Source organism: Choristoneura fumiferana, chromosome 11, assembly GCF_025370935.1.
Source record: "Choristoneura fumiferana chromosome 11, NRCan_CFum_1, whole genome shotgun sequence".
In the NCBI taxonomy this organism is placed as follows: domain Eukaryota; kingdom Metazoa; phylum Arthropoda; class Insecta; order Lepidoptera; family Tortricidae; genus Choristoneura; species Choristoneura fumiferana.
The window spans coordinates 5,997,868-6,025,058 of NC_133482.1; the positions used below are offsets into that span (position 1 = coordinate 5,997,868).

Genomic DNA, 27,191 nt, shown 5'->3' on the forward strand with positions numbered 1-27,191 from the left:
TAGGGTATAAACTAATTCTGTTACAAATTCCAGCTAACCGTTTTGGCACACACACACTTCCGTTTTAGTGGGATAATACTTCAACATTATTTGAAGCCAACGATGGTAACCGCATTGAATGGCCGAATTATAGCAGTCGAAAAGTTTATATACCTAAATTATTCCGGCTAATGTACACTGAAGGGATAATGAACTTGTTTGCCGTATGCTATTTAAACACTCCTCGGGGCTGCTAATGGAATTCTGGCATATTTACATGGTGAATACCTACAGCAATTAATTATTTAGTACGTATTACACGTCTATCTATGTTCAGTACAATCAGAATCAGAATCATGTTGATTATGATTCGTAAACTTATGGTATCATTTAGTACGGCGAAAGGACTTACACTTTAACTGAACCTACCTACAATTATGTTAGAGAAAATGGTACAGCAAAACTAATAAAATTCTGCCTGTTAAGGTAAAAAACAAATCTCAAAAAAATCACCTTGGAGCTACAAATAAATAATCCTATGGAGTTATTTATACGATAGTGTAGCATATGACATTCTGCATTAGGTATACAAGGTAAAAAATAAGTCGTAAGTTTTTTTTAAGAATACCGCTATTATTGCCTTAGAGGCGGGGGGGGAGGGGGGACGCTCGACTAATGAAATTTGCTCTTTAAAGTTGATATGTAGCAAAAAATCACTGAATCGCAAAATCGTCGTAGCAACCCTAATGGTGTAATACCTATCCAACGATACCCCACACTATAGGTTGGATGAGAAAAAAAATATTTTTTTATTTACCATGTCGGCATAATTTACATATTTATCCGTGCAAATTATAGACAGACAGAAAGACAGACAGACAGAGAGACAGCCAGACAGACATGGCGAAACTATAAGGGTTCCGTTTTTGCCATTTTTGGCTCCGGAACCCCTAAAATGGGCAATCTTGTTGGGATCAAGTTTAATGGCGCCATGCCACTGGTATGGATTTGCACAAAGTCAATTCGGATGCTACTAATTATTGTTATCAATTTATTGCAAATCGGAACTCGCGAATAGATCCAAAGTGTAGTGCCACGTAGCGCGAACGCCGCCGAAAATGTTATCTTTTATGCAATAATAAATATTATCTATTAGCTATGTAATTTTGTGCACAGAGTAACTATCTATTTGTTAAAACTTTAAAAGTTTTTATTTTTAAATCATGAGCAATTATTACAAAAATAACCTATCAAATAACCCCCCCTTGACATTCCCGGGCAGAGTTCTACGTTGGAAAGATATGGACAGCTTCATACTGTTTTAAATAAAATTATTCATAAACCATTAAAATACAGTTATAACTTGTAATGCAGACGACCAGATGGCCTAGTGGTTAGAGAACCTGACTACGAAGCTTGAGGTCTCGGGTTTGATTCCCGTGTCGGGGCAGATATTTGTATGTATTTAAGTAAACTCTTTATTGTACAAAAGCAAATAAACAAAACACAATTGACAAACTGAAATGACGGGTCTTGGGTGTTTAATGTGTAACTATTTAAGTTTGTATCTACATATTTATATACCCATAACACAAGCGTTGCTAAGCTTACTTTGGGACTAGGTCAATTGGTGTGAATTGTCCCGTGATATTTATTTATTATTTTAAGGTTTTAATGTCCTAACGCAATAAAGCAGTACTGTATAAAATCGTGGATATTTTTAATTTGAACCGAGACATTGGCGTCGTCCGTTTAAGGACGTCTAATTCAATTAAGGGACCTTCAGAGCTCGTTTGCATGAGTTTGCATTTTTAAGCAAGATTGAGGCGAGTTCCAAGTGAATTTTGACAAGTTGACGTCGCGCCGTGCAAGCGGCACCCGAGGGGGCAAATTGTAATGAAGACCAATTCAACTAGACTCGCTTTAACCACTGTAATATTAAATAGATACATATTGAGAAAATTTAGATTTTACCACGATTACACTTAGTACGAGTAGATCAAGAACATTAAATTGCTTTTACATTAAGATCCAGTAGGTCGAAAACTTCTAAGATTTTTTTATTCTTCACACGTATAACGTCGCTGACATAAAAGAGTACCGTCCGTCTAACTAATAGGAAGTACATGGTAAGTAAGATGGTAACACACACATAAAAAACAATCGAATTAAAAAAAAAATCTCTCTTTTTTTGAACTCTGCTAAAAATATAAAAATTTATCACAATCGTCAAAATGCCTGCAGTATCCCATGACTCCCGCCAAGGCCTCTCCTCTGGATTTCCAACTCACTTTGTCTGTATTTACATCTGGCCAGTCACTCTAAAATGCATCTAGGTCATTCCGCCATTTTCACCTTGACTTCCCGCGCCGATAGAGGTATCAAGGTATACACAGAGTGACAATAGTACAAGTAGTAGCCCTGGGTGCATGCGGCTGACATGGCTTGCCAGTGTTATTTGAGCCTGGCGGTGGCTTTGCTTACGTCATAGAAAAGATAATAGTACAAGTACTTACGTCTACAGCTGTAGCTGTAGACTGTAGTCTAAAGCGCTGAGATAGGCAAAAAAAAGTTTCTTGTTTCATAGCCATTTACTTAAAATTCAAAAGGGCATTAATAGATGGAAACATGAATTGCTGAACACTTACGGCATGCAGCCATTTCTCATTTTTATAAAACCGACCAACGTACAGGAAGCTGATCAAGTATTTTCATTGTTCTAAGCTGATTATATAGCTTCAATAGACTTTTTCCAAGGCGCCTTTGTGTGCTCGTTTTAATATTCTTAATTTTTAAAGTAAAGGAGACTCAAAGTCCACGAGAGGCGTTTTTAATAAAAATTCTACTAAAATATTTACTGTCATAAATTCTTAGAAAAATTACACGCTGCATGTCTACTACGAGTATGCAGGCTATTTATTCTTACAATTTTAAATATTCGTTTTTAAATTATGCATTATGCTGTTCGTAGCAAGTGCTACGTCTTCCTGAGCTACGGCCAGTCAACTAAGTTAGTTAACGTCAAGTTGAGCAATTGTTGTTTTTTTATAAACTGACTGCAATACACTGCTTTATGTATGACGTTTCATTTGTATACCCAAAGGAGAAAAATTGTATTGAGGCATTCTACTCGTACTAAATACTTGTTTAACTAAAGTCTTCATGACCTTATGATCCGACGATCGGATGGCCAAGTGGTGAACCTGAATACGAAGCTTGAGGTCCCGGGTTCGATCGTCCACTTAAATTCAACGTGTCGCAATTTGTGCACGCAGAAACAGTACATGTTTGAACGTGCCTTCTATGTGACCTAGTTTCGAGGCTATCACCAGATCTAAATGTCTGATAGCAAAACGTCCAGCCCGGAGGTGCTCAGAGCCAGTTTCGAATGCAAAATTCGATATTTGAATTTCAAATACTTGACAGCGTCCGGATTGCAGTGGGTAAAACTACAGTGGAACCATTGCAGATGTAAGTACTTTTTTATATGGGCGTCTGGTACAGATAGCGTCAACCGCAAGCAAAAAGAGGGAAATACTAAAGTACTTTATGTATTATGTGTATAAAAATAACTCATTTTATATTTGGCTACAAAAAACTCTTAATTTATCAATACTTTTAAACAAGATAAGATTAGATCACTTTAGATCATGGAATCAATGATTTATGATAATACAAATTATTGAGAAGTTATAAGATGCAACATAACCTCTATGTCACTGATACATATATGTCAGCAATAAATCGAACAAAGTAATCTGCAGCATAAGTTAAGTGTAAGTGACTTGTCAAACAATATAGCGATCTTATCTTAAGGAATTAATTCAGAAAATGTCATTTGGCGCACTGTTATTTGATGGAATGTGATAGCAGCGTGTTGCAGAATACTTCTTCATGATTCTTCTCAGTGCTCGAATAAAACCAGTGAGTGCGGGAAACGACATCTGAATGCCAATTTTTGTTGACTGTACTTTTATGGTTATTTAATACTAGCTTTTGCCCGCGACATTCTCAGTCAAGACTTTGTTTATCGCTAGCCAGCGGGAATTTTGCAATTATGTCATTCCTAGGTTTTACAAAATTTCCACACCAAATTTGATCTGAACCGGTTCAGCAGTTAACATGAACGGATGGACAGAGTTACTTTTGATTTTATAATATTGTATAAGGAGTTGATCCTTGAGCGTTTTTTTGTTACTAAAGCTATTCTATCTAGCTTACCAATAGATACTACAGTTCTTTTTCGATGCGATTGTAATGATGTAATTTAACCTATAATATTTGTACGTCTTACGATAATTAGTTAATGCTATCTCAACGAGATACCTAGAATTTTTCAAATAAATCTATCAGTCAAAATCAGCACATATACATATATGTATAAGGTAACCCACCGAATCAGATAAGGTAAGGGCACCATAACTCCGGCACGCGATGCCCAACAAATATAAAAAGGTTAAAAATCGTTCATACGCCATTTAGCCCGCTCCCAGAGGAAGCGGGGGTCTATCCGGCCGCCATAAAGAAACTATGTGCAATTTCACAGCTGTAGGCTTCCAAAGATAAAAATATAATGGCTGAGACCGTTAGAGTTAGGCTAAAAGTGTATTTGTAAGTGTATATTGGAATAATTTGAATCGATAACACAAATAGTATTAGAACTTCAACTATACATTTAAATAAAAACCGGTCAAGTGCATGCCGGTCCATGTTCAGTGTAGGGTTCCGTGTAGTTCCCCACCGTCACAATAGGCGGACTTAAAATACGACTTTTTTATACTCGAGTCCAGAATTAGGCGAACCAACTTGTGCTGTAATATCGATATAAAAAAAACTTGATATCGATGTTAGATAAAAACTTAATACGAAATAATAATAAAATAAATCTTTTATTTGAAAGATTTCGAAAAAATGTTGAACATCGGTAAGGACGCCATTTTGTTTTATTGAAATTTATATTATATCTATGTCATTCGAATTAACTGCCATCGGTTTGCTTGGAACAATTCCCGCTATTGTGAAGTTTTCGTTACGTTATTATTTGTTGTTATTCTTTTTGTCATTTTCAGGTCGAAAGCTATGAAAATAAAGTCCAAAAGTGACAAACATTTTCATTCCGCATCTACAAGGTTATATCGTCAAATTTATATCCACATATTCCTAGGCCTATTTTTTTTTGCTATGTCTTGTCAATCTGTTTGCCTAATTTTGGACACGAGCATAGTTAGAAGGTATATTATAGTTTAAAGGCTAAAAACGGGACAATTTCCCCTAACACCATGACAACTCAACAGTACGGGTACTGTCCACGAACGACCGAACGAAAGACAACTAGACAAAGACCAATGACCACCTACGCAGTTGAAAACGAGATTTATAATACCTAATATCAAGCATATCCTCAGGAAAAATCTTAACAGCGCGAAGTAGAATTTCAGCGTCGGGGGTACAGCGCCACCTATCGGCAAATTGGGTAACATTTATGTTGATGGTTTTTAGGGTTCCGGAGTCAAAATGGCAATGGTCTGTCTGTCTGTCTATATGTCCGTCCGTCCGCGGCTTTGCTCAGTGACTATCAATGCTAGGAAGCTGTTATTTTGCACGGATATATATGTAAACTATGCCGACAAAATAGCATAATAAAAAAATCTAAAAAAAATTTTTTTAGGGTACCTGCCATAGACGTAAAGTGGGGGTGGTTTTTTTTCTCATCCTACCCTACAGTGTGTGGTATCGTTGGATAGGTCGTTAGACGATTTTTCCATTCAGTGATTTGTTTGCGAAATATTCAACTTTAAAGTGCAAATTTTCATGAAAATCGAGCGTCCCCCCCTCTAAAATCTAAACCGGTGGATGAAAAAATTTGAAAAAATTCAGGATGGTAGTAAGTATATCAAACTTTCAAGGAAAACTATAACGGCTAAGTTTGCTTGAGAATTATTAGTAGTTTAAGAGTAAATAGCAGCCTAAGGTATAAAATATACCTAAACTTGGAAGATTCCGTATAAAACACGAATTTTATAGAAAAATATTACTTTATTTTTTCTAAATGGTTACGGAACCCTATTTTGGGCGTGTACGACACGCTCTTGACCGGTTTTTTTAAACTGACCGGCGATTGACCACATCTCATCAGAGGCGAAGAGGCTATAATGATGTAGCTGTTCCGATGTTAAAATCTTATCAGCATTAACACTCACCGATGTCGGACGCCCCGGCGGCATGCAGCAGATCCGCCAGCAGGTCGGGCTCGTGGCATGCTATGGCGAGCCGGTCGTCGTGAAGGCTGAGCCGGGCAGCTTCTAGCTCGTCGGGCGCCGCTTCCCGCAACTGCAGTGCCACCGAGCCCTCGCCGCCCACCGCGGCGCTGTACATCAGCACCGCGCGGGGCGAGAACGTCGGCAGCGGCAGACGCGTTGTTGCCACCTGGGGAAGAATGGTAGAGTCGGTCAGCAATGGCAATGGTCTGCAATGCTGCATCCCACCAAAGCAATACATTCAATGCAATGGTCTCGTCACTGTGATTCCACGTCGTTAGAGCAGCGGTGTGGAAGGTATACGATAAAATCGTGACGCTTACGGCATGTCACTGCGATTCCGTATGTATACCGTCTCCGTATTTTGAGTAACGGCGTGGTCGCTCTATAAATCAAGTCGCGTTTTTTTTTATCTCTCTTTTACTGTGCCCAGTCTATAAGTCACAAATTCAAAACACGCCCATTCTTTTCGACCAGACTATATTATTTAAATAATTTGCTAATAATTTGTGATAATTTAATATTGGCCATTTTCTGACAGTTTTAGAACAGAGATAGTAGATCGATAGTAGATAAACGCCAGGTACGCGATGTATTACAAAAATGCTCGCTCTCGCTGTGTGCAAGTATTTTGGAAGGCGAACAATTTTTTGAATTTCCGTCCTCTTTGCTGTCGGTGGCTGATTGGCGCAAGTCCTTTGCCGCGCGCCTTCGACCGTAAAAAGGTGGCTGTCAGCGATACTTCAAAAAAGCTTTCGGTGGATATATATTGGTGCGGTTGTGCTCGGTTTTGTAAAATAAATATTAATTGTGATTATAGGCATTGTAAATATTTTTGTGTGTAATTAGTAACAAACTTTATATGCCTTAACACTAGCTAGTGAAGTGGCGGTGCGGACTATTGCGGCTTTACGGACTTAAGCGAGCGTCATACATCGAAGTGGGCTTCATTGAGGTATGTTGTCCATGAATTGTTATCTAGACATAATGCTGCACGGAATAGCAAATAAGCCACGGCCTTGGTAACAGTCACTATTCGAAGGTTTAATTAACACGCTGCTCCGCCGTACGTACGAAGTCGCGGTCGGGCCTTTGACATGTTTAGCAGGGAGACACTTTTACGTATTTATAACCATAGCACATTCAGGAATCAATAATGCTAGTCTAAAAGCAATTAAGGGACGTTAGGAACGTACCAACGGAACAAAAAAACGCTTAGAAATATATGTTTTTTTTTTAATTACTCAGTTACTAATGCAATAACTATATCCTGAAAAACAAAGCAAATTTCCACCTTCAATTTATCTCCAAATAATTTCGTGTATGTAGTATTTCCGCTGTTAGAATTCTGAAAATCTGATTTCAGCTAACACGTCTTGTTAAGCGAATCATAACTGTATCAACTAAAAACAGAGCAACCCATCACGTTTGCTAGTTAACAATATCCCATTACCGCCGCTCCAGACTGATTTAATCGAGTTATAATGTGCGTCGCAGCTCGTCACTTGAGAACAAAGGCTCTGATAATTACTACAAGCAACTATTTATTTGGCGCCCATACTCGCAGTGACGGTAATGGCCCACAATTATACCCCAAATTGTTTGGAGACGAAGCAATTGGCGTGGAATCGTCTTCGTTACACGAGTGGGCGTGAAATTTTGTTTAACTAAGCGTTATTCGGGCTCTTTTTGAAGCCCCTATTGCGATATAATTATATATTACTAGCTGTCCGATCAGGCTTCGCATGAGAGTAGGTACTACTTATTATTTTTATTTTTTCAAACTTTTTTCTCACATAAACTTTGTGACTACAACAAAAAGTTAGTCAATTAGGTGCAGCCGTTTTGAAGTGATGAGCTTACATACATTCCGCAAATAGATTTTATTTACACACTATGTTTTAGAAATAAGCAGGAATATTTCTGCAGGTAGATTGGGTTACTTTGATGGGACACCTGTATTTTTTTTCTTCGTGATTCACAAATTTTGGTTTCCATACATTGGTCGATGTTCAAAGTGTAACGGCGACAAACGGATGCGATGTAATAAATCAAAAAATCAGTGAAAAACCTTCACCAAGGTGTTCAAACACGCTAACTTAACCCTCCGCTGAAATATTCTGAATTCATTTCAAGACACCAAACGCATTAAAATACATAAATGATTATGTAAGAAGAAATATCACACAGCAACCAAGCATGTAAACCAGACAAGTTTTTTGCAGCACTATGTAGCTTAAGCATAAGTAAATATTACTTTCGTCTTTTTGCTTAAAGATAAGTAATATAAAGTTCCTGTGTGAACCTTTACTCCACATTACATATACCTTTCTCCTGAGAGAGTGAAGGTACTAAAAGCATCCTAAAGTCTTGATCGTTTTTATCCGCTCAGGAATCCTCGTATTTGACTTAAGTTATCTGGGATAGTCATATTCTATCTCCAAAATATTGGACAGTAAGTTAGTTTGGCATTCATACACACTGCAAGGCTTGTATGGAGCGTAGTAAAATTCATCATACGTACATAAACATTTCGTGTGGACTAGTAAAGTATGAGTTGTACCAAATTACTATAACTATGACCAATGTCAAACCCGCCATTAAATCAAAGGGATTTGATAACATAGTGACATTGGTTCCCGATAAAATAACTCGATACAATTCACGCTAAGTAAAAGCTGATTTCACATGGTTATCGATATAACCATCACCTATGCCTGTGTCAAACCAAATGATCTCAAACCCTTTGATTTGAGAATTTTCCTGACATTATGTTACCGTTAAAGTACTTTAGTGGAACTCACGCACAGATGGATGGCCCAAATAAAGTATTAAATCATAGGAAACAATTTATTTAAACATTTTCGGTACATACAGCAAATCACCTGTCATTAATATCTGCCGTAACAGCGGAGCATGCAACCAAATATCTGACAGTTCTATACTGAGCGTACTTAAAAAACAGAGCGCTTTGTTTTGCTCGATAAATTGCATGCTGTGTAAGACAGACATCAGAAGAGATTTTGTACATGCCAGTAGTAAAGTCATTAATCATTAGTGGCGCTACGCGGATTTTGTCCACACAGATTCACAAAAGGCAGCAGACAATACCAGGCAACGCTAAGGTGTCTGAAACATCAACAAGGGTGTCATTAAAACCTAGGCTTGATTACGATGTCCATTTTGCTGGGCTGTGGCACGATCCAATTATTTTGTGAACTCTGGTGGCTTACGTATAACTTCAACGAAACATGTCAAACAATTTGATAAAATACTAAATAACGTAACTGTTTCACCTATGCCTGTGTCAAACCAATGATCAAATCCCTTTGATTTGAGAACCTGACATTAGTTACCGTTAAAGTACTTTAGTGGAACTCACGCACAGATGGATGGCCCAAATAAAGTATTAAATCATAGGAAACAATTTATTTAAACATTTCGGTACATACAGTCACCTGCATTAATATCTGCCACAGCGGAGCATGCAAAAATATCTGACAGTTCTTACTTAAAAAAAAGAGCGTATTAGATATTTATGCTCGCTTTGTTTTGTCAGATAGTGATGCTGGTGACTGTACATCGAAGAGATTTTGCAAAAAATGCCATAGTATCATTATCATTAGCAATGGCGTCGTTGATAGTACAGTCACCAGCACCAATATCTGACACAACAAGGGTGCATAAATATCTGATACGACTGGGAGATATTTTATGCACGATATTAAAGCTGGTGACTGTACTGGCACTAACCTTTCAAATCAACGAACACACAAGTACACAAATACGTCTGTTCCCAAGCAAATACAAGCCAGTGATTAACAAGGTCGTATTTAGATGATTACCAGTCAACAGGGGATAATCGCTCCGTAATCAACGCAGGCCGCGCATTACGCCGGGCGCGCTGGGACCGCGCCCTAATACCACGTAGATTTACTGCCCAATTGTTACTGTAGGTAGGTGTATATGTCTGTGTGGATTATATTTTTAATGTAAATGTGTTTTAGCGTTAAAATACGATTTAGATTTAGTTTTAAACCTGCAATGGCATAAGCTTTACAGGTTCATATATTTTAGCACTAATAATGAGCTTAACATCCTTATGATTGGTTTTTAGGAGTTTTTTGTATTTTTTGTTTCAACTCCAAATTTGTTACTTTTACGGGTATCCCGTGAAAACCATATCCGCTGCAGCGGTGGTGTAGGGGTTATAGCACGCAGCACGGATTGCTGAGGACCCGGGTTCGATTCCCAGCGCTGGTCTCTTTTTCTGGTTTTTCTGTGTATCCATGTCTCAGTTTGTATTTTCGACTTAACATCCTTGTTTATCCTAGCAGGTAGTTTGTTCCACCAATAATTATGTTATCATTGTTCGGACATAGCTATACACAGTAGATACTTAATGGCACAAGTAGTAGTGAGATATGAGTTTGTAGATACCGGTGTCCAAAAGTTTGATCCTGATATAAAGGTGCCTTATAATTGGATAAAAGCTTTTGAAGCTGCCCTCCCATAATCCTTAAAGTTACGAAGCGGGATTTAGACTTAAAATTGAATATTTCAACTCCGCTGCTTTATATGTACCAAACCAATGCTTTAGATAATTTGACCAATGATTTGATAATCTTTAATGCCAATAACATTATGAAATATTAGTGAGATTGCCACTCGAGTCAAAAGATACATTTTAGAAAAGGTTCCAAAATAGGCTACAATTTATATAGCTTGACAGTCGACACAGTGAACAACAAAAAATAAATTTAAATTCCACTGCAGCCAGCGACTTTGATGTAGTTAACTGCATAAGCAGTTCTATATAAAAGACCTTACAAAAAAGTATTAAAGCAATGCGAAGGAAGTAAGTAATAAATTAAACTTAGACTTCTCCTAGACAGCGGAGGAACTATTCAACGTTTTACACAATGCGAACAATAATGTTGCTTGCTAGTATTATACTCGTACTTAATTGCAACATGAAATTCGTTTCAAAACTCTGTGTTTATTAAACAACGTTTTCTTTTGTACGGAAAAAGGTAGCTAGCTGTCTTCTCGACATGCATTTTCAAGCGTCGCATTATGGATTTACTGCAATTGTATTCAAACAGCATTTTTTAGGGTTTCGTTCATCAAAAGGAGTATCAAACTGAAATTTATATCATATGCGCAAACAAACTTATTTTCTGCTTGCTTTTAAGCCTCGACTCGTATTTGGCCGTTTTTTTAAAGTAATAACTATTTGTATGAAGCTGCTGAGTACAAAACATCCATTTTCAAGAAAATAATCATCATGATCAACCACGGTACACCTACAATTCTTTTCATACACTTTCATGCATTACCTATCCCACGGAGCTGGAACGATGTTCCGTTGACATTAGATTAAAATAGGTATTATAAGGGAGCAGAAATTGCAAAAGGAAATATTGAAACCACTCCATTTGAAGAGCTACTTGTAAGCCGATTCATTAGTCTGCGTTTGAAAACGAAGGATTACCTACTCTTATAAGCTTACAACATATTTACGTAAAATAATGAATCGTGTTTAGAGGTAAAGTATTAAAACAATTATTATCAAAAACACAACATGTACAAAAATGCACAAGTCTCGCAGCGGAGTTTTTCAGCTGTAAAAAGTTGTCAAATCGAATGGGGAACTATATTTTCTGTCACTTAAATTTAGATTTGTCACAAAACTGCGATACCCTAATTTTTATATCTATCCCTAAGAAATATATTAGTCATCAAATTAGTCAAAACTGTATCTAAGTATGAAAATAAGTATCTTAAATAGATAAATAGTTTGATCACTTTTTTATACCCTGAATATAAAATCTGTTCAGCAATAATACATTTGTACCTAAAATAATAGATCTTTCACCTAATAGGTAAATATATCAGTTCCTTAATTATAATGCTTCTACCTATTCTACTAAGGTAGGTCTGGTTAGGTACGACGACGAGAGCGAAGCGAGCGTGACCGCGGCAGCGGCCGGCGAAGTACCAAAACAGAACAATTTTTGCTAATACTTGTATGATGAATACGAATGTTTGTAGTAGTTACTTGAGTTTTGGATGTTTGTATGTATTTAAGTATATATGTATGTCTATCCATTGTTTAGCACTCATAGAACAAGCTTTGCTTAGTTTGGGGCTGAGTCAATTGATGTAATTTGTGAGACCATACTATTATTACTATTTCATTAATTGTATCGTTAAATTTCAGTTCAATTATTTGATGATCAATATTATTTTCCAGTGATTATAATTAATTTTTGGGTAGCCATTTCTATATTGTTTGGCAATTCAATTTTAGTGACACATTTATTATTTTGGAACTCATTATAATTATTTGATGATCGATATTATTTTTAATTAATATTTAGGTAACCGTTTTAATATTATTTGGTGGTTCAATTTAGGTGACAGATCTACTATTTTAGGAACAAATATTATTTATTACCTAGGTGACCAGAAACGCATTTATTAGATAATCGATAAAATCATACCCAATCGAATGTACCTACCATTTATGATGCAGTACTTACATATGATTATAACCAACTACTTTGTCATAAATTGATACTTTGTTAGTTGGCTAACAATATTTTACAGTAATCAAATAAATACATTTATTTTATTTAATAAATGCAAGGCAAAGTGACAACAAAATAATCTGCTAAGTTATATACTTTCAAACAAATAAAAGCATATTATTAGCTAATAGCAGGTAATATTACTTAGATTTTGTTTCATGATTTCATTGAGATCTTATTTTCTTTTGCCGTGTCCAATTAGCAAGTAAAAACATATAAATTAGTTATTTTAGCTGTGTATTAAAGAAATAACAGTATAATACATACCTACAAATAATATTAAAAAAAACTGTGGTTCGAGTAATTTTCTTAATCGCTAAATATGTAAATGTCACGCTACCTAAGCAAAAATACGGAAATGGAATATTCGATGAATCGTTGTCGATGTCATAATATTTATGAAATGTTTGTTGGAAAAATAGCGAATCTTAAATCCGTGTTAAGAATAATATTAAAATTTTATTAAATAAAAAAAACCTTGCGGCTTGGATTTATAACAATGCAAGGTTCTATATTTCTCGGAATCACATTGCTCAATCACAAGTACACTACTATCTACAGTTAAGTCAATTACTTGCAACAATTGGACGTCTTTTTCCTCTCAGTCTTTGGTATTACCACTGTAATTACTAACTAGTATAATCAGGGTCTGAAGCGATGATTAGTGCACAATTACAGGAGGGCCTGCGATACCGGTTACACTACGATTATCCCCTACTGACCCGTAAATGAAGAGAAACCGAAAGTAGAGCATGCGTAGAACGTCACTGTTGTTGTTGGGATGAAATTTGACCAAAAATAATTATAACCAACATATAAAAGTTGAAAATCCCCAAAATTATCATTTCAAAGTGCAACATCTCAAAAACGCAACGGACATTACTAACTTTATGATTTATATTCGGGTTTGGTTCCGCGTACCTTAATTTTGGAGAAGCTCGATATTCCGGCCCAGTTGCATGCGCCATGATCACGAGATGACTGGAGAATTGCGGGTATGATAAATAAATGGGACGTAACTGATCTACCCTCTTCCTAACAAGTTGCCCACTTCTACTGGAACTCAAACTCGCTTTTTTACACCACGAAACTGAACAAACATGAAACATGTCGAGCTAAACTCGATATAAGACGTGAGTTATTCGGCACAATATCATTTAATATCTATAAGAACTATCGCACTCGCCACATCCGGGTCCACCCGTTTGAGAGCTGCCACCAGATAGACAAACAGACATTAGTGTCAAATTTATAACACCTTTCTTGTATCGGGGGTTAATAAAAATATTTAGAGGCATTATAAGTCACCTAAAAGTGCTTCAAAATCTCTCTCGTCGAGCTTAAAGTTTGCTCCCACTACCTGCTCAACACAGCCATACGTTTAGCGCGTTTCAATTCCAATCATTCGATGCCGATGTTATTTCCAATATACAATTCAAATTAGGGTTTGCATCGTGTCGGTTTGCAGTTTGTTAATTAATTAATCCGTTTTGTTGTGGTTTTCTTTACTATGAGCTGGTATTTAGCAGTTTGGTGTCATGGGAACAAAGTATTTATTTGCGGTTTGATGGATATTAATTTGCATTCTCATTTTTCAAATGAATTGAGTTTGTTTATTGTGGTATTCGCAGATTTTTGATCGAAAAAAAGGGCATTAATAGTGAGTCAATGCGAGACTAAAAGCTATGTAAAGACACAAACAAATATACCGTTTTTACTTTGCTCTTCTGCTACCACCTCGTATTTCAAAGCAAAAACTCAGCAAAGTTAAATCTGGATCAATCAATATTTTAAAAGACTAATTGGAACACCACGGCAGTACAACCAGTTGGCGACACCAACAATGTAGGTATACCAGATATCTTCAAATTACTCAATAATATTTACGCAGTTGATCAGTTGGTTTGACTGAAACCTCTATAGATGTGTTTTTAGGATTTTTACTATAGCTGACCAAAGAAAACCGAAAACTGAATTGCAATAATCATTATCGTACTAACAAAAAATATGGACTTTTGTTTGGTCTGAAATAAAGTATTTTATCTTTTTACATGTCGACAATTTTTTTTTATCGATTAAGCGATGATTTAAAAATAAATCCTTTAAATACATTTAAATCCCGCTCGTTCGTTCGTTTAATTTTTAATTTAGGCCGCCTATTGCTTAACCTCAGAAAGTCTCTGTGTATAGGTGTGTAAATGTGTGTATAGGTATAGGTGTGTTTTCTGTACTGCCTGCTATGTGTTGGTGTGCAATAAAGAGTTATTGTATTGTATTGTAAATACAAACTCAAAGTATGGCTTGTTGGAAAAGCATTCTAAGAGTAGAATAGTGTTGATGAATATTTTTCCTCTTTTGACCAATGACCCTATGTACGTTTGAGCACTTAAACTGAATGTACCTAATTAGGTACTATCAGCCAAATATGTGCTCTACCACCCTAAAGTTGATAATCCTTTGCATGTCATAAAACAATAATGCCAATAGACGTGCCTGTCAACTTGAAAGTTCGACTTTAGCGACATATTCATTTGTTAGGAACTTGTTTGAAAATTGATAGACCACATATTTGGCTGATGGTATCAACCTACTAGTTTGTAGTAAATATTTTGCATGCCAAAAACTCGTGAAACATGTGATCTGATCACTATACTATGTTCCATCTTTGGTACCATATGTTAAGCGAAATAAATTTATTTGTACTTGTATTAAAATTCAATTCCTTTGCCATCTATTTCGTGTCACCAAAACTCTTCTTTGTTCATCAGTTCCTTCAAATGGTTGTCCCCATGGAGCCATACTTTGATTATTGCATTCTCCTCTGTGATTAACGAACACGAGTTGCGAAACCGTCCCAACTCTTGTTAGCTCTAATTTAACACTTTCACTGTTCACAACTCGCTAAGCGGGAAAATGGCACGGAACGTACATACCTAATGACAGTACAATGTCGCAGCGATTGAGTTAAACTCTACCCTTTATTTGAATTCCCGGCTATTTTGAGTAGTTTCACTATATCACTCGTGTCAGTAATAAATTACACGAAAATTTGCATTGTTTTTACGTTAGATTATTACTGAATAAAGATATGCTGTTATCGTTTATGGAATGAATCATTTTAGATAGGTTTACTATACGTATGTACCAGTCAGTAGGTATAAACAAAATACTTACAATTGTATTTTTATATAACGTAAACCTATAATGATAAAATACGCAGACTTAATTGATTGCTTAAACTAGAAACATTGTATACTTATTTAGATTCGCCCCGAACGGAAATTGTGTATGAGGCCTAAGGTAATATCCATCATCAAAAGAAATCATTGTCATGACGACGGGCTCGTTTGCCTACTTGAAACCAAAATGAGTACTTATTGCAATCCCTGGAAAGAACGTGGATTGCCACTCGAAGGGAAATATCACTGCCTACCCGAATGGGGTCAAGAACGAAAACTAATCTCTGTGGGGCCCGTGATAGCTGACGATGCTCGTTTGTTCACATCACGTGTTATGACAGGATATTAGGAGAGGTATCGCGTGACTGATTACCAAATGCTCTGAGCCCACACAACGCAAATTGAATGGCCCAAAGAGCTTGGAAACACTAACGCGAAGTGGCTAGCACAAGCCCGGAGTTTGGTATACGAGTACATCAGTTTAATGAAAAGTCAAGTAAAGTTAAAACGGCGTTTACTGTTTGCACGCTATGGAATAGTATTTAGTTGGAATTTATAATTAAAGTACCTAATTTGATGCTTTGTAAGACCAGAAGATTATTGCTTAAGTACATGCGTTGTGCCAAAGTGGCGTATCTTCAACTATATCAACGCAAGCATTCGTAAAAAATGACACCTAAGCCGAACGGAGTAGCTGTTTTACGATTTGTAAAACATTGCTGTAAGTGTTCCTATTTTAATAGTGGACAGTCGTTACACTCTTGATAGAGTGGGTGAGGATCAGTGGTGAACCTTCTTTATGACTTTCTTGAGGAATAGTTTAGCAGTTTCACCTTGCCGTCCATACCAAAGTGATGGAGCCCAGATTTCGTAGTTGGAAATAGAGTGCTCTGCTGTCCACTCTTACATTAGGTTCCTCAGTTGCCTTTGACACCCACAGGAAGTTTGAAGTGGTTTAAAGTTTGAAGATGGGTCCGTCTTATTCTATTTAAAACCAGGCACGGCACGAACAAGATTGTAGTAATTTATTGAATCAGGCGTTACTTTGCGGAAGTCCATATCAATGAACTAAAATAATTTTCTATGCTCACCCGCGACCTTATGATAGTTAAGTTTATGCAAAATATGCGTGTTCACGCAGTTTCTCCACCTCCACACTAAGAACACACACAAATCACACAACCCCATCTGTCACCACCACCACACTACACTGACGCGTTTTGAACTCAACCAGAGCTCATGAGCTGATGATTTGTGTGTTCTTACAGTGTGGAGGTGGAGGAACTGCATGAACACGCATATTTTCCATAAACTTAACTATCATAAGGTCGCGGGTGAGCAAAGAAATTCTTTTAGTAAGATTGTAGTATTATTGATGAATTATATTTCAAACTAAAACTCTAACTCACAACATTTAGGGGCTGTTTCACCATCCATTGATTAGTGTTAAGTGACGGTTAAATCTGATGCCGTCTCTATTTGTTTTGTTCGAATAGATACAGACGGCATCACATTTAACCGTCGGTTAACGCTAATCAATGGATGGTGAAACAGTCCCTTATTGACATTTTAAAACAGACTAGGTACATCACAACAAAAATACAGTAAACACATAAATAGAAGAAATAAGAAAAATTAGAGACATTGCGCTGTAGTGTGATGCCAAAAGGACTCAGCCCAGCATGTGCCGTAGCCCTGCTACATATAAATGTCATAATGAAACGCTACAGAAACGCTACAGCTTTAGTGGTAACCGTGAGTGATTACGAGGTGGCATTGCGCGAATGTTCAGTAACAATGCGGCCCGTTGTCACGCCGTGGCAAGTAAAAACCGGCAATAACCCCCTTATGGCGGGTCATCAACGCGTGGTAACGAGTCGAGAGCGCGTGACGCAGGCATAACCGGGTCGTAACGACTATCATGTTTGGGTTAAAGTGGCTAATGGGGAACGAAAGATGTTGATAACGCTATAACTAGAGCCGTAATTTCATCACTCTTATGCTAACTAAGTCACACCGACGTATTTTTACCTACGACGTTAGAACGGAGTTGACAGCTTTTGAAATCACTATCTGAATATGTATTGTAACAGTCATATTAATAAGTTCTTTTGGTCTTACAATGATGTTTAAATTGTTTTAACTTTACATCTAATACCTTTAAACGAGCAATTCTTGTATATATTTCGGGGATCTCGGAAACGGCGGAAATTTGGTATGTGGGGATTTTCGGGGATGACAAATTGATCTAGCTTGGTCTTATCTCTGGGAAAACACTTATTATCGAGTTATAGCACGAGCAAAGCTCGGTCGCCCAGATACTTTTAACATAAAATGTTAACATATTACACGATTTGCACAAATACATGCATTAAAATAAGAACCTTTTCGATTTATACAGCACTCTGTGTTTAGTATAGACTGATTCGCTACTGATTCATAAGCGATTGATTCGGGTTATTTTGCGGAGGTCCGTACCTGCTAATGTACTATACACGAAAAATTTTTTGGTAGCGAAGAAGCTAGGTAAAAATTTTGTTTTCACTTCTTATGCTCTAAAAGTAGGTCAATATAGCCTTAAGAGGCGGGAGTAAAGTGAGTACTTTAGTCCCTATAGGGAGTAAAAGTATTTTTTTTTAATTTACTTCGAGTGACTTAGATAAACTCAAACAACCAGTACTTGCTTAGTTTTTGGAATAAACTAAGATTGTGTGTGGACCATTTTCATGACGAAAATGTTACGTTCTTAGTTTACGTGGTCTTAGTTCTATGCTTTTTCCGTATAGAAGGTGGCGCCATTCTATTTATTCCAGTTCGTGTATGGACCTGGTTGGAAAAAATACTTACTGCGAAAATTTTGAAATTGTTGTAGAGCCAGAGGCGGATTTATGTTTTTTAGGAGTGTAGGCCACTTTATATCCGCCGCCCTATGTAACTTTCTAAAATAATTTTCTCCTTGAAATCTGCCGCCCCTAGGCCGCGGCCTATACGGCCTATTGACAAATCCAGGACTGTAGAGCGTATTTGCTTATGATTTCATAAACGATTAAAATAAATTGATTATTCTCACAATGTCGTCAAGTGATAGTTAAAATTATGATGTCGAGCAAAGAGCAAAATAAATAATTTATAATCTTTTACCGCCGAAATCTAGAAAGATTTATATAAAACCTATGAAAGTTTTATGGACTGGATGAATAAGAAACGCATTAATTCTTTCACAGAAATTACTATTTTATTTTTGCAATCGAAGGCTAACCACGTCGGGTATATGTATTGGCTTATTGTAGTCCCTCGATAAAAAATATACTAATTTAAGCTTAGGCGTCATTTTTATAGGGTTGGGTAGGTTCAAATAGGTTGGGGATAAGTATCTTAACATAACGTTGATTTGTCATTTATCTACATATATTACATATTGCGTGCTTATTTACTAACAACTGTATTACACAAATTACGAGTTTGATGGTCTTTACATACGGCACTTTAATATCGGTTAATTTGGACTGAATTACGTTTTCTTTATCTGTTTTAGACTTCCCTTGAGACGAAAACCCTTCGCCGAGTAATAGGACTCGCTTTACATAGAAGCCTTATAAAACAAACTTCCTAAATTAAGCATCACCAATTGAAATTTAACCCAGCGAAACTTTTACGAATGCACTCATATTTATATCCCCGGGTTTACGCGCCGTAAATAGATCTGCGAGAAAAAAATGAATCGTTAAAATCCTCGACTGGGCGTAAAAAACACGCAGATATTTTTTATGGCCAGTAAACCGTGTATGTGGAATTGTAAGCTGGGGATGCGAGGATCTCTCGCGGCTTACAGCTTTCGAAGTGCAATTCCAAGTGTTGCCATATAAAATAATTACTGCACTTCCTTGATTATTTTGGTATGATTGATTGTTTTCCTTACATTACACTTACACAATAACTTTTAAAAGCATAAAAATATTTGCATGCTTATAAAATAACATATGAGTTACTCACGTATTAAAAGCGGAGGTATGCCCGACACGTTTCGGACCAATCAGTGGTTTCTTGTCAAGGAGACCTCGAACAGAGGAGTTCACGGAACCACTAATTGGTTCGAAACAGACGGCTATTAAATAATGCCTGAGTAAATCGTGTATCTTATTTTTATAATTATTTCTATGTCTCACAGTAAATAGATTTAATTTCATCACATTGACGTGATTGCGTTGTACTTGTTTGTGTTCGGCTTACTACTTAAATGAATAAAAGTCCCACTCCTCATTTGAGTATGATAACGTAAACATGACGACTGCATCGCTTCGCTTACACACAGTTTGCCGAAGGCATTAAAATGTGTCTCTTGTACATAGGGAGATATCTGCACCGATGCCATATATTTGCATTGCCTAGCATGCCGTAAGTAACGTTTTGTTAAAGTTATTGAGGTGAAATATCTCCACTATGAACAAGCATTAGGTACGTAACATATGTCATAATCAAAACTAACTTCTCCCTTATTTGCGTGCTCGTACAAGCAATGATCCCCTTTCTGTGACGCGACGTGATTATCTCAGTCGTCGATCAAAGCGCCCGAAGCCATGCCTACACCGAACATACATCTATAAGTAATTTACGAGATATTACGTACAAACAGCCAGAAGGTTTATTTGTGTATGCTTATTGATTGATGTCGAAGCTGGCTTATGTTCGATTCTAATTACTGTTACAGACATGTCCGTACGTAACGTTTGTAGTACAGAAGCTTGATGGGATTTGAATTCAATCGTGATGGACCAGTGGATTGTGGGCTGAATGCAATTGGCTAAAAGGTTTATTCTAAATTAAATTAAAACAAAATCCGGGCCGGATAAGTGCAGCATGTTGAAAATATTGGATGTATGTACATACATGTACACCGCCAGTTTGGATGTTTTGTAGCTACCGAATGAATTCAGTCTCATACACGAGTCAATTACAAAATTAACTGAATATACCTTTATTGACTGGGCCTATTAAAATCATAATTTACCATGCCATCGATCGTTCAAACAACACTAAAATCTTCTTTTTTTTCATAGAAACCCAATAAATACCAATTTATTTCCATTTATTGTACTACCAAAATAGCAAACTGCATATCCAGTACATTTACAGTATAAATTTATTATTTATTCAGGTTTTACTTGCGTAAAAAGAGGTTTGCAATATTTTTTAAAAAGGATGGAATGATGGCCATCATTACAATAAACAGTAATGAATCGTTCAAAGGTTAAATGGAAGAGATCCCTTTAAGGGATAAGTTCGCCTTTGTACATCTCTTTCTCTTGTCAATTGTAATTTTCGTATGTTTTATGTACAATAAAGAGTTACAATACAATATAATACTTAATTATATCTCTTTAGATAACTTTCCAGCCTTGCATAACAAATCAATAATCATGAAAAACATTTGAAATAAAACAACACAGTTATTTTAAATCTTCATTAGGTACAATATTCGTTGTTTAAGTGTAACTTAAAATTGCATGTGTTATCACAAAATACATCTCCGTTACACGTTCATATATTATGAGATTATATTGTGGGTAAAAAACAAGGGCTATCCACTCGCCACTTTAAACATTTAAAGCATCGCGTGCAATGTCCGAACGAAAACATAACATTAAATTCAACGAAAAGGTAGTACCGAAAAGGTGAATTCCATAGCTATTGTATCTTCGCCATTGAATCGTTTGCCAGGGGTACAAACCGCGGGTCGTTTTTCACCGCCGCGGCTGCCGTCGGTAGAGCTACCCACTAATTGGTGTTATAGATAGCGATAGCAGAAACTATTCTCAAGTTACACGCAATTATGCTTAGCTGTCTCGTGAAAGGTAGCGATTGAGAGTAGCTCAGGGTACTAGCTTTATTTTTAGGGTTCCGGAGCCAAAATGGCAAAGACGGAACCCTTATAGTTTCGCCATGTCTGTCTGTCTGTCTGTCTGTCCGTCCGCGGCTTTGCTCAGAGACTATCAATGCTAGAAAGCTGTAATTTTGCACGGATATATAAGTAAACTATGCCGACAAAATGGTACAGTTAAAAATTAAAAAAAAAACTTTTTTTAGGGTACCTCCCATAGACGTAAAGTGGGGGTGATTTTTTTTTCTCATCGAGCCCTATAGTGTGGGGTATCGTTGGGTTTGCTAAGACGATTTTTCGATTCAGTGATTTGATTGCGAAATATTCAACTTTAAAGTGAAAATTTTCATTAAAATCGAGCGTCCCTCCCCCCCCTCTAAAATCTAAACCGGTGGGTGGAAATTTTAAAAAAAATTCAGGATGGGAGTAAATGTATCAATCTTTCAAGTAAAACTATAAACATATATAGTTTATGAGTAAATAGCAGCCTAAGGTATAAAATATACCTAAACTTGGAAGATTCCGTATAAAATACGAAATCCTTAGAAAAATATTACTTCATTTTTTCGTAATGGCTACGGAACCTTATTTTGAGCGTGTCCGACACGCTCTTGGCCGGCTTTTTATTTACATCAACTGTGCCTCTGATATGATGGATTCCACTACTTATTTCACTTTACAGAACTTTTATTGTAAATAAAACTGAGAATTTGGATTTATTGGCATAGTAACAAGTAGTCAAATAACTAATTGATTCAGGCGTTACTTTACGGAGGTCCAAATCATAAACTTAATATTTTTACTTTGCTTCTTTGATCAAAGTCGCGTGGGTAGTTTGGTAGCGGAGAACCAGAAGACAAATATTAAGTTCAGTTTAGCACAGAATAAGTGCCTAATAGTACAATTAGTATTAGTCAATTTCAACATATCACTTATTCTATTTACGTCTACTTTATTATGCAGATGAGCCCTGGTAAGAAGATGACTTGCGCAGAAAATATGTTAAATCTATAAATGACTGAGGGGATGAAGAAACCATAAATAACAATCATACTTATAATTACAAATATTTTAACTTAATTTCACCGTGACCAACGCCAACCACAATCTGTTCTAGTCCATAAAATGTCATAGGTACGAGTACAGGAAAGGTTAGGTTTGATGCGTTCGTTAGCGGAACGATAGGTCAAACATCACAAACGAAAACCTGCGTCAGGCAAGCCTTATACCGCAGAACGTAAAGCTCAGCGAATCAACAATACCCTGCGTTATTTACTAGGTAAACGCTTGTAGGCGTGCACGCGGAAAAAACTACTATTTCTGATTAATTGGAGGCTCGCAATATCGATTTTGTATTACCGGAGCAGGTATAGGTAAAGTTATTATTTTACGTTAGATTATTTTTCCAATAGCATGTATTTTTGATGAGGCGTGCGGAAAGCGGATGTATTGGCGAGAAGTTTATTGAGGTACTCGAGTTGCGGGGAAATAAAAGGTTTTTTAACCACCGACTGCATTATGGTTAGTTTATTAGGGTTACGTCATATTTTATTATGTATAGTTTGGCTTCACCAACATTTTATGTGTTCCGTTAGACACATTTAGTACGATATGTAGACCGTGATTACATTTGATGAGCTCCCCAATGTGACAGAGATATGACTCGCCTTGCATGCGCCACTTTTGCCCAGCAGACCACAGACTGACCAGCAGAAGATGAGTCTTTCGATGTTATGTACTTGTCAATGTTTAATTTGAAATTTATTTTTTACTGTACACTAACCTAGTTATTAAGTATTAGTATATATAGTAGTTTTACTAACTGAACCATTTGTTGTCTTAATTTTGAATAATAAATAAATATTTCGACGCATGAACCACACAATCACGACGAAGAAAATGTCGGTACCTCATTACGAGTACCTAAAGGAAGTCACAATCTGCACCCTGTAGCAATTTTAAAGTAGATAACCTAGATAGATAAATAAAATAAGTGTTATTGTACATTCCGTTTCTCTATGTATACTTATACGTATGGCCTACAGTAATTTTCGGGATCTGTGCTGAAACGTAACGCTGTTTATGGAAAATTGAGGAAAAACCAGCCAAGACCGTGTCGAACACGCCTGAAATAGGGTTCCGTAGCCATTACGAAATAATTAAGTAATAGTTTTCTAAGGATTTCGTATTTTGTACGGAATATTCCAAGTTTAGGTATATTTTGTACCTTAGGCTGCTATTTACTCTTAAACTACTAATAATTCTCAAGCCAACTTAGCCGTTATAGTTTTTCTTGAAAGTTTGATATACTTAGTACCCTCCTGAATTTTTTCAAATTTTTCCACTCGCCTGTTTAGATTTTAGAGGAACGCTCGATTTTAATGTAAATTTGCACTTTAAAAATGAATATTTCGGTAACAAAGCACTGAATCGAAAAATCATCTCAGCAAACCCCTAATGGTTTAAGACCTATCCAACGATACCCCACACTATAGGGTTGGATGAGAAAAAAAATCACCCCCTACTTTACGTCTATGGGAGGTACCTACCCTAAAAAAATTTTTTTATACATTTTTTATTGTACTATTTTGTTGGCATAGTTGACATATATATCCGTGCAAAATTACAGCTTTCTAGCATTGATAGTCCTTGAGCAAAGCCGCGGACGGACGGACAGACAAACAGACAGACATGGCTAACTTCCGTTTTTGCAATTTTGGCTCCAGAACCCTAAAAATGGGACACATTTTTTGCTATACAATATTGATAGGTAAACAATGCGACAACGATATGGGTTACACTGATGCTGTTGCAAATTATCATTAAATTTCCACGTCGTGTACTGGGGAAATGTTTTCAATAAAGGGTGAGTAAATATTGGAATATTTTCTGTACTGTTTTATTAATAAGTAGGTACCTAGGTATATCTGTAACTATCGGCAATAAAAGTTTACGAAAGTGCTACGAGTCAGAGTTACGATTCGTAGCAAACTTCGACAAGCCCATTCTACAAGAACCTCGTAGCACTCTTGTCGATCTTCCACGTAGCACACCGTCACAATCAAGTCTCTTTAGAATTATAGGTAGTATATGTTCACTTAAAGCGTAGTATAGAATCTAGAAAGACAGGTTTGTTATGTTTCTGTACCATCATCATTTCAGCTTACATTCATCATCATCATCATCATCCCAGCCTATATACGTCCCACTGCTGGGCACAGGCCTCCTCTCAGAATAAGAGGGCTTGGGCCATAGTTCCCACGCAGGCCCAGTGCGGATTGGGAACTTCACACGCACCATTGAATTGCTTCGCAGGTTTGTGCAGGTTTCCTCACGATGTTTTCTTCGCCGTAGCTCGTGGTAAATTTCAAATGTAATTCCGCACATGAATTTCGAAAAACTCAGAGGTGCGAGCCGGGGTTTGAACCCACGACCCTCTGCTTGAGAGGCGATAGGTCAAACCATTAGGCCACCACGGCGGCAGCCTACATTATATGCTTCCTATCGCATGGCACAGGCCACCTCTCAGAATAAGAGGGCTTTCATTTGAACTTCCTCGCAGGTGTGCTCTAAAGGGACTAGTGGCTTTGCTAAACACAAAGAAAAAGAGCAAGAGAGCACTTTTTGTTAATAGTCAATCTATAACCTAGGCATCTCAGCTTAAAAATATATCAATTTGTACTTCCGACTACTTACAAAATTGACCAAAACCTGATTCTACCATATAATTCGTTATCAGGAAATAGATAATTTTATAGATGAAGAGTAGGTACATGTGATAACCACCAGCCCGGTCCGAAGAGGCTTTGCGTGCCGATTAATTGAGCTTACCGTATTGATTTTGTATTACAGTACGCTTTCAGAGCTTTCTGTTAATAGAAGCAGACGCTCGTTTATTCAAATGGAATAATGTTTAACAACTATTTTTTTAGAAAAACGGGCAAGGCGGAGTAAAAGCAGCGTTTGCAGAGGTGGGTTTTAGAAGTATATAAACGGCGTATCTCGCGGTAAATACTTGACCTAAGAGCTCTTGTACATAGACGACATGATACCAACGGCAAAGACAACCGCGGCTGTCGCCTCCCGTTGAGAGCAGTCATCAACGCGTTGGTCTGGTTCATTATTATATAGATTAATGATTTATGCAAGCGTGGGTTCCGTGGACATCTTTGATTACCATTATAGCGTGTTTGTGGCCAAACACAACTGGAGTTGACTGAATCTGCTCTGGGTGAATAAAGTGTATCCCTAAGCAGATGCTTCTGAGGTACATAAGTGAGTTGTACGTGAAAGAGATAAAGTTACATATCTTTAGTCCATGAGCGTGCTTGGTTAGCTTTGAAGTCGATCAGATAGCGTACTTAAACAGCTTAATGCCGGGATAGATAAGTACGAAGAAGAAAGTAGTTTCAACGCATGCCACCACTGGTTTAATCTTTTTCTAAGACTTTAAATGTGGGATTGTGTAGAGTTAAATACAGGACTTTTCCATAAAACTCCTAGAAAAAACGCAACTGACGTTCATTATGAGATTTGTTAAAGAACGGTGAGTCTATTGTTATAGCAGTACCTGTTTTTCTTCATAAAAACAAAATCATAATACATTTTTCCCCAAAAATGAATAAGAATAAGAATATGCTTTATTACCACAAATACACATATAAATAAAAAAGTAACAAAACACATTTTTGAGGCAGTACCTAGGTCCCAAACACAATACGGGTAAAACAAACTTTCAACTTAAAAGTTAAAGATTTTTATTTCTTTTGTCTATGCTATCGTGGAGTCCAAAAAATATTTCGTGGCGTAATGTTTGTGGGGACATCTGCAAAATTTGCCTACCGCGCGTATAAAAGCATCTTTTATCACGCGCATGCCAAAAAAATACGCTTTATGCACGACGTAAAAACAAACAGCCTGCAAGCGGCCGGAATACAGTGAGCGTCCAAGTTTTTAATATTTCTGTTAAAAAAAAACCTTACTGTCTTCACCAAAAATATATAACGAGTTATGAAAGCGGCAGTGCCCTGTAACGGTTTATTGCGCGCTTGGACACGGATAATGGCCCAAAATTGGGTTAAATGGCCCGTGCGAACGGAAATTCGCGTTAAATTGTTCGCTTGTCTAATTTTTGTGGATTTGATGGTTCATTTTACTGGTAGAATGTTTACACAGCGAGCGAGAGCGCCTCGGGCTCCGCCAACTACCAGGATGGGAAAGGCCAAAACAAACGGTGTTTTTGCTTTGTGTGGGCTGCATAAATAACGTAATTACCGTACTGTTACCAGAGGGCAATAATCCTACA

At 36.9% G+C, this 27,191-nt stretch overlaps 1 protein-coding gene across 1 annotated transcript in view; it reads right to left on the minus strand.

The window, feature by feature from the left end:
• Positions 1 to 27,191, minus strand: part of LOC141432577 (uncharacterized) — a 347,176-nt gene that overhangs the window by 96,919 nt on the left and 223,066 nt on the right. Inside the window, 1 exon segment of the mRNA XM_074094201.1 lies at positions 6,180 to 6,405. Coding sequence (XP_073950302.1) covers positions 6,180 to 6,405 — 226 coding nt within the window.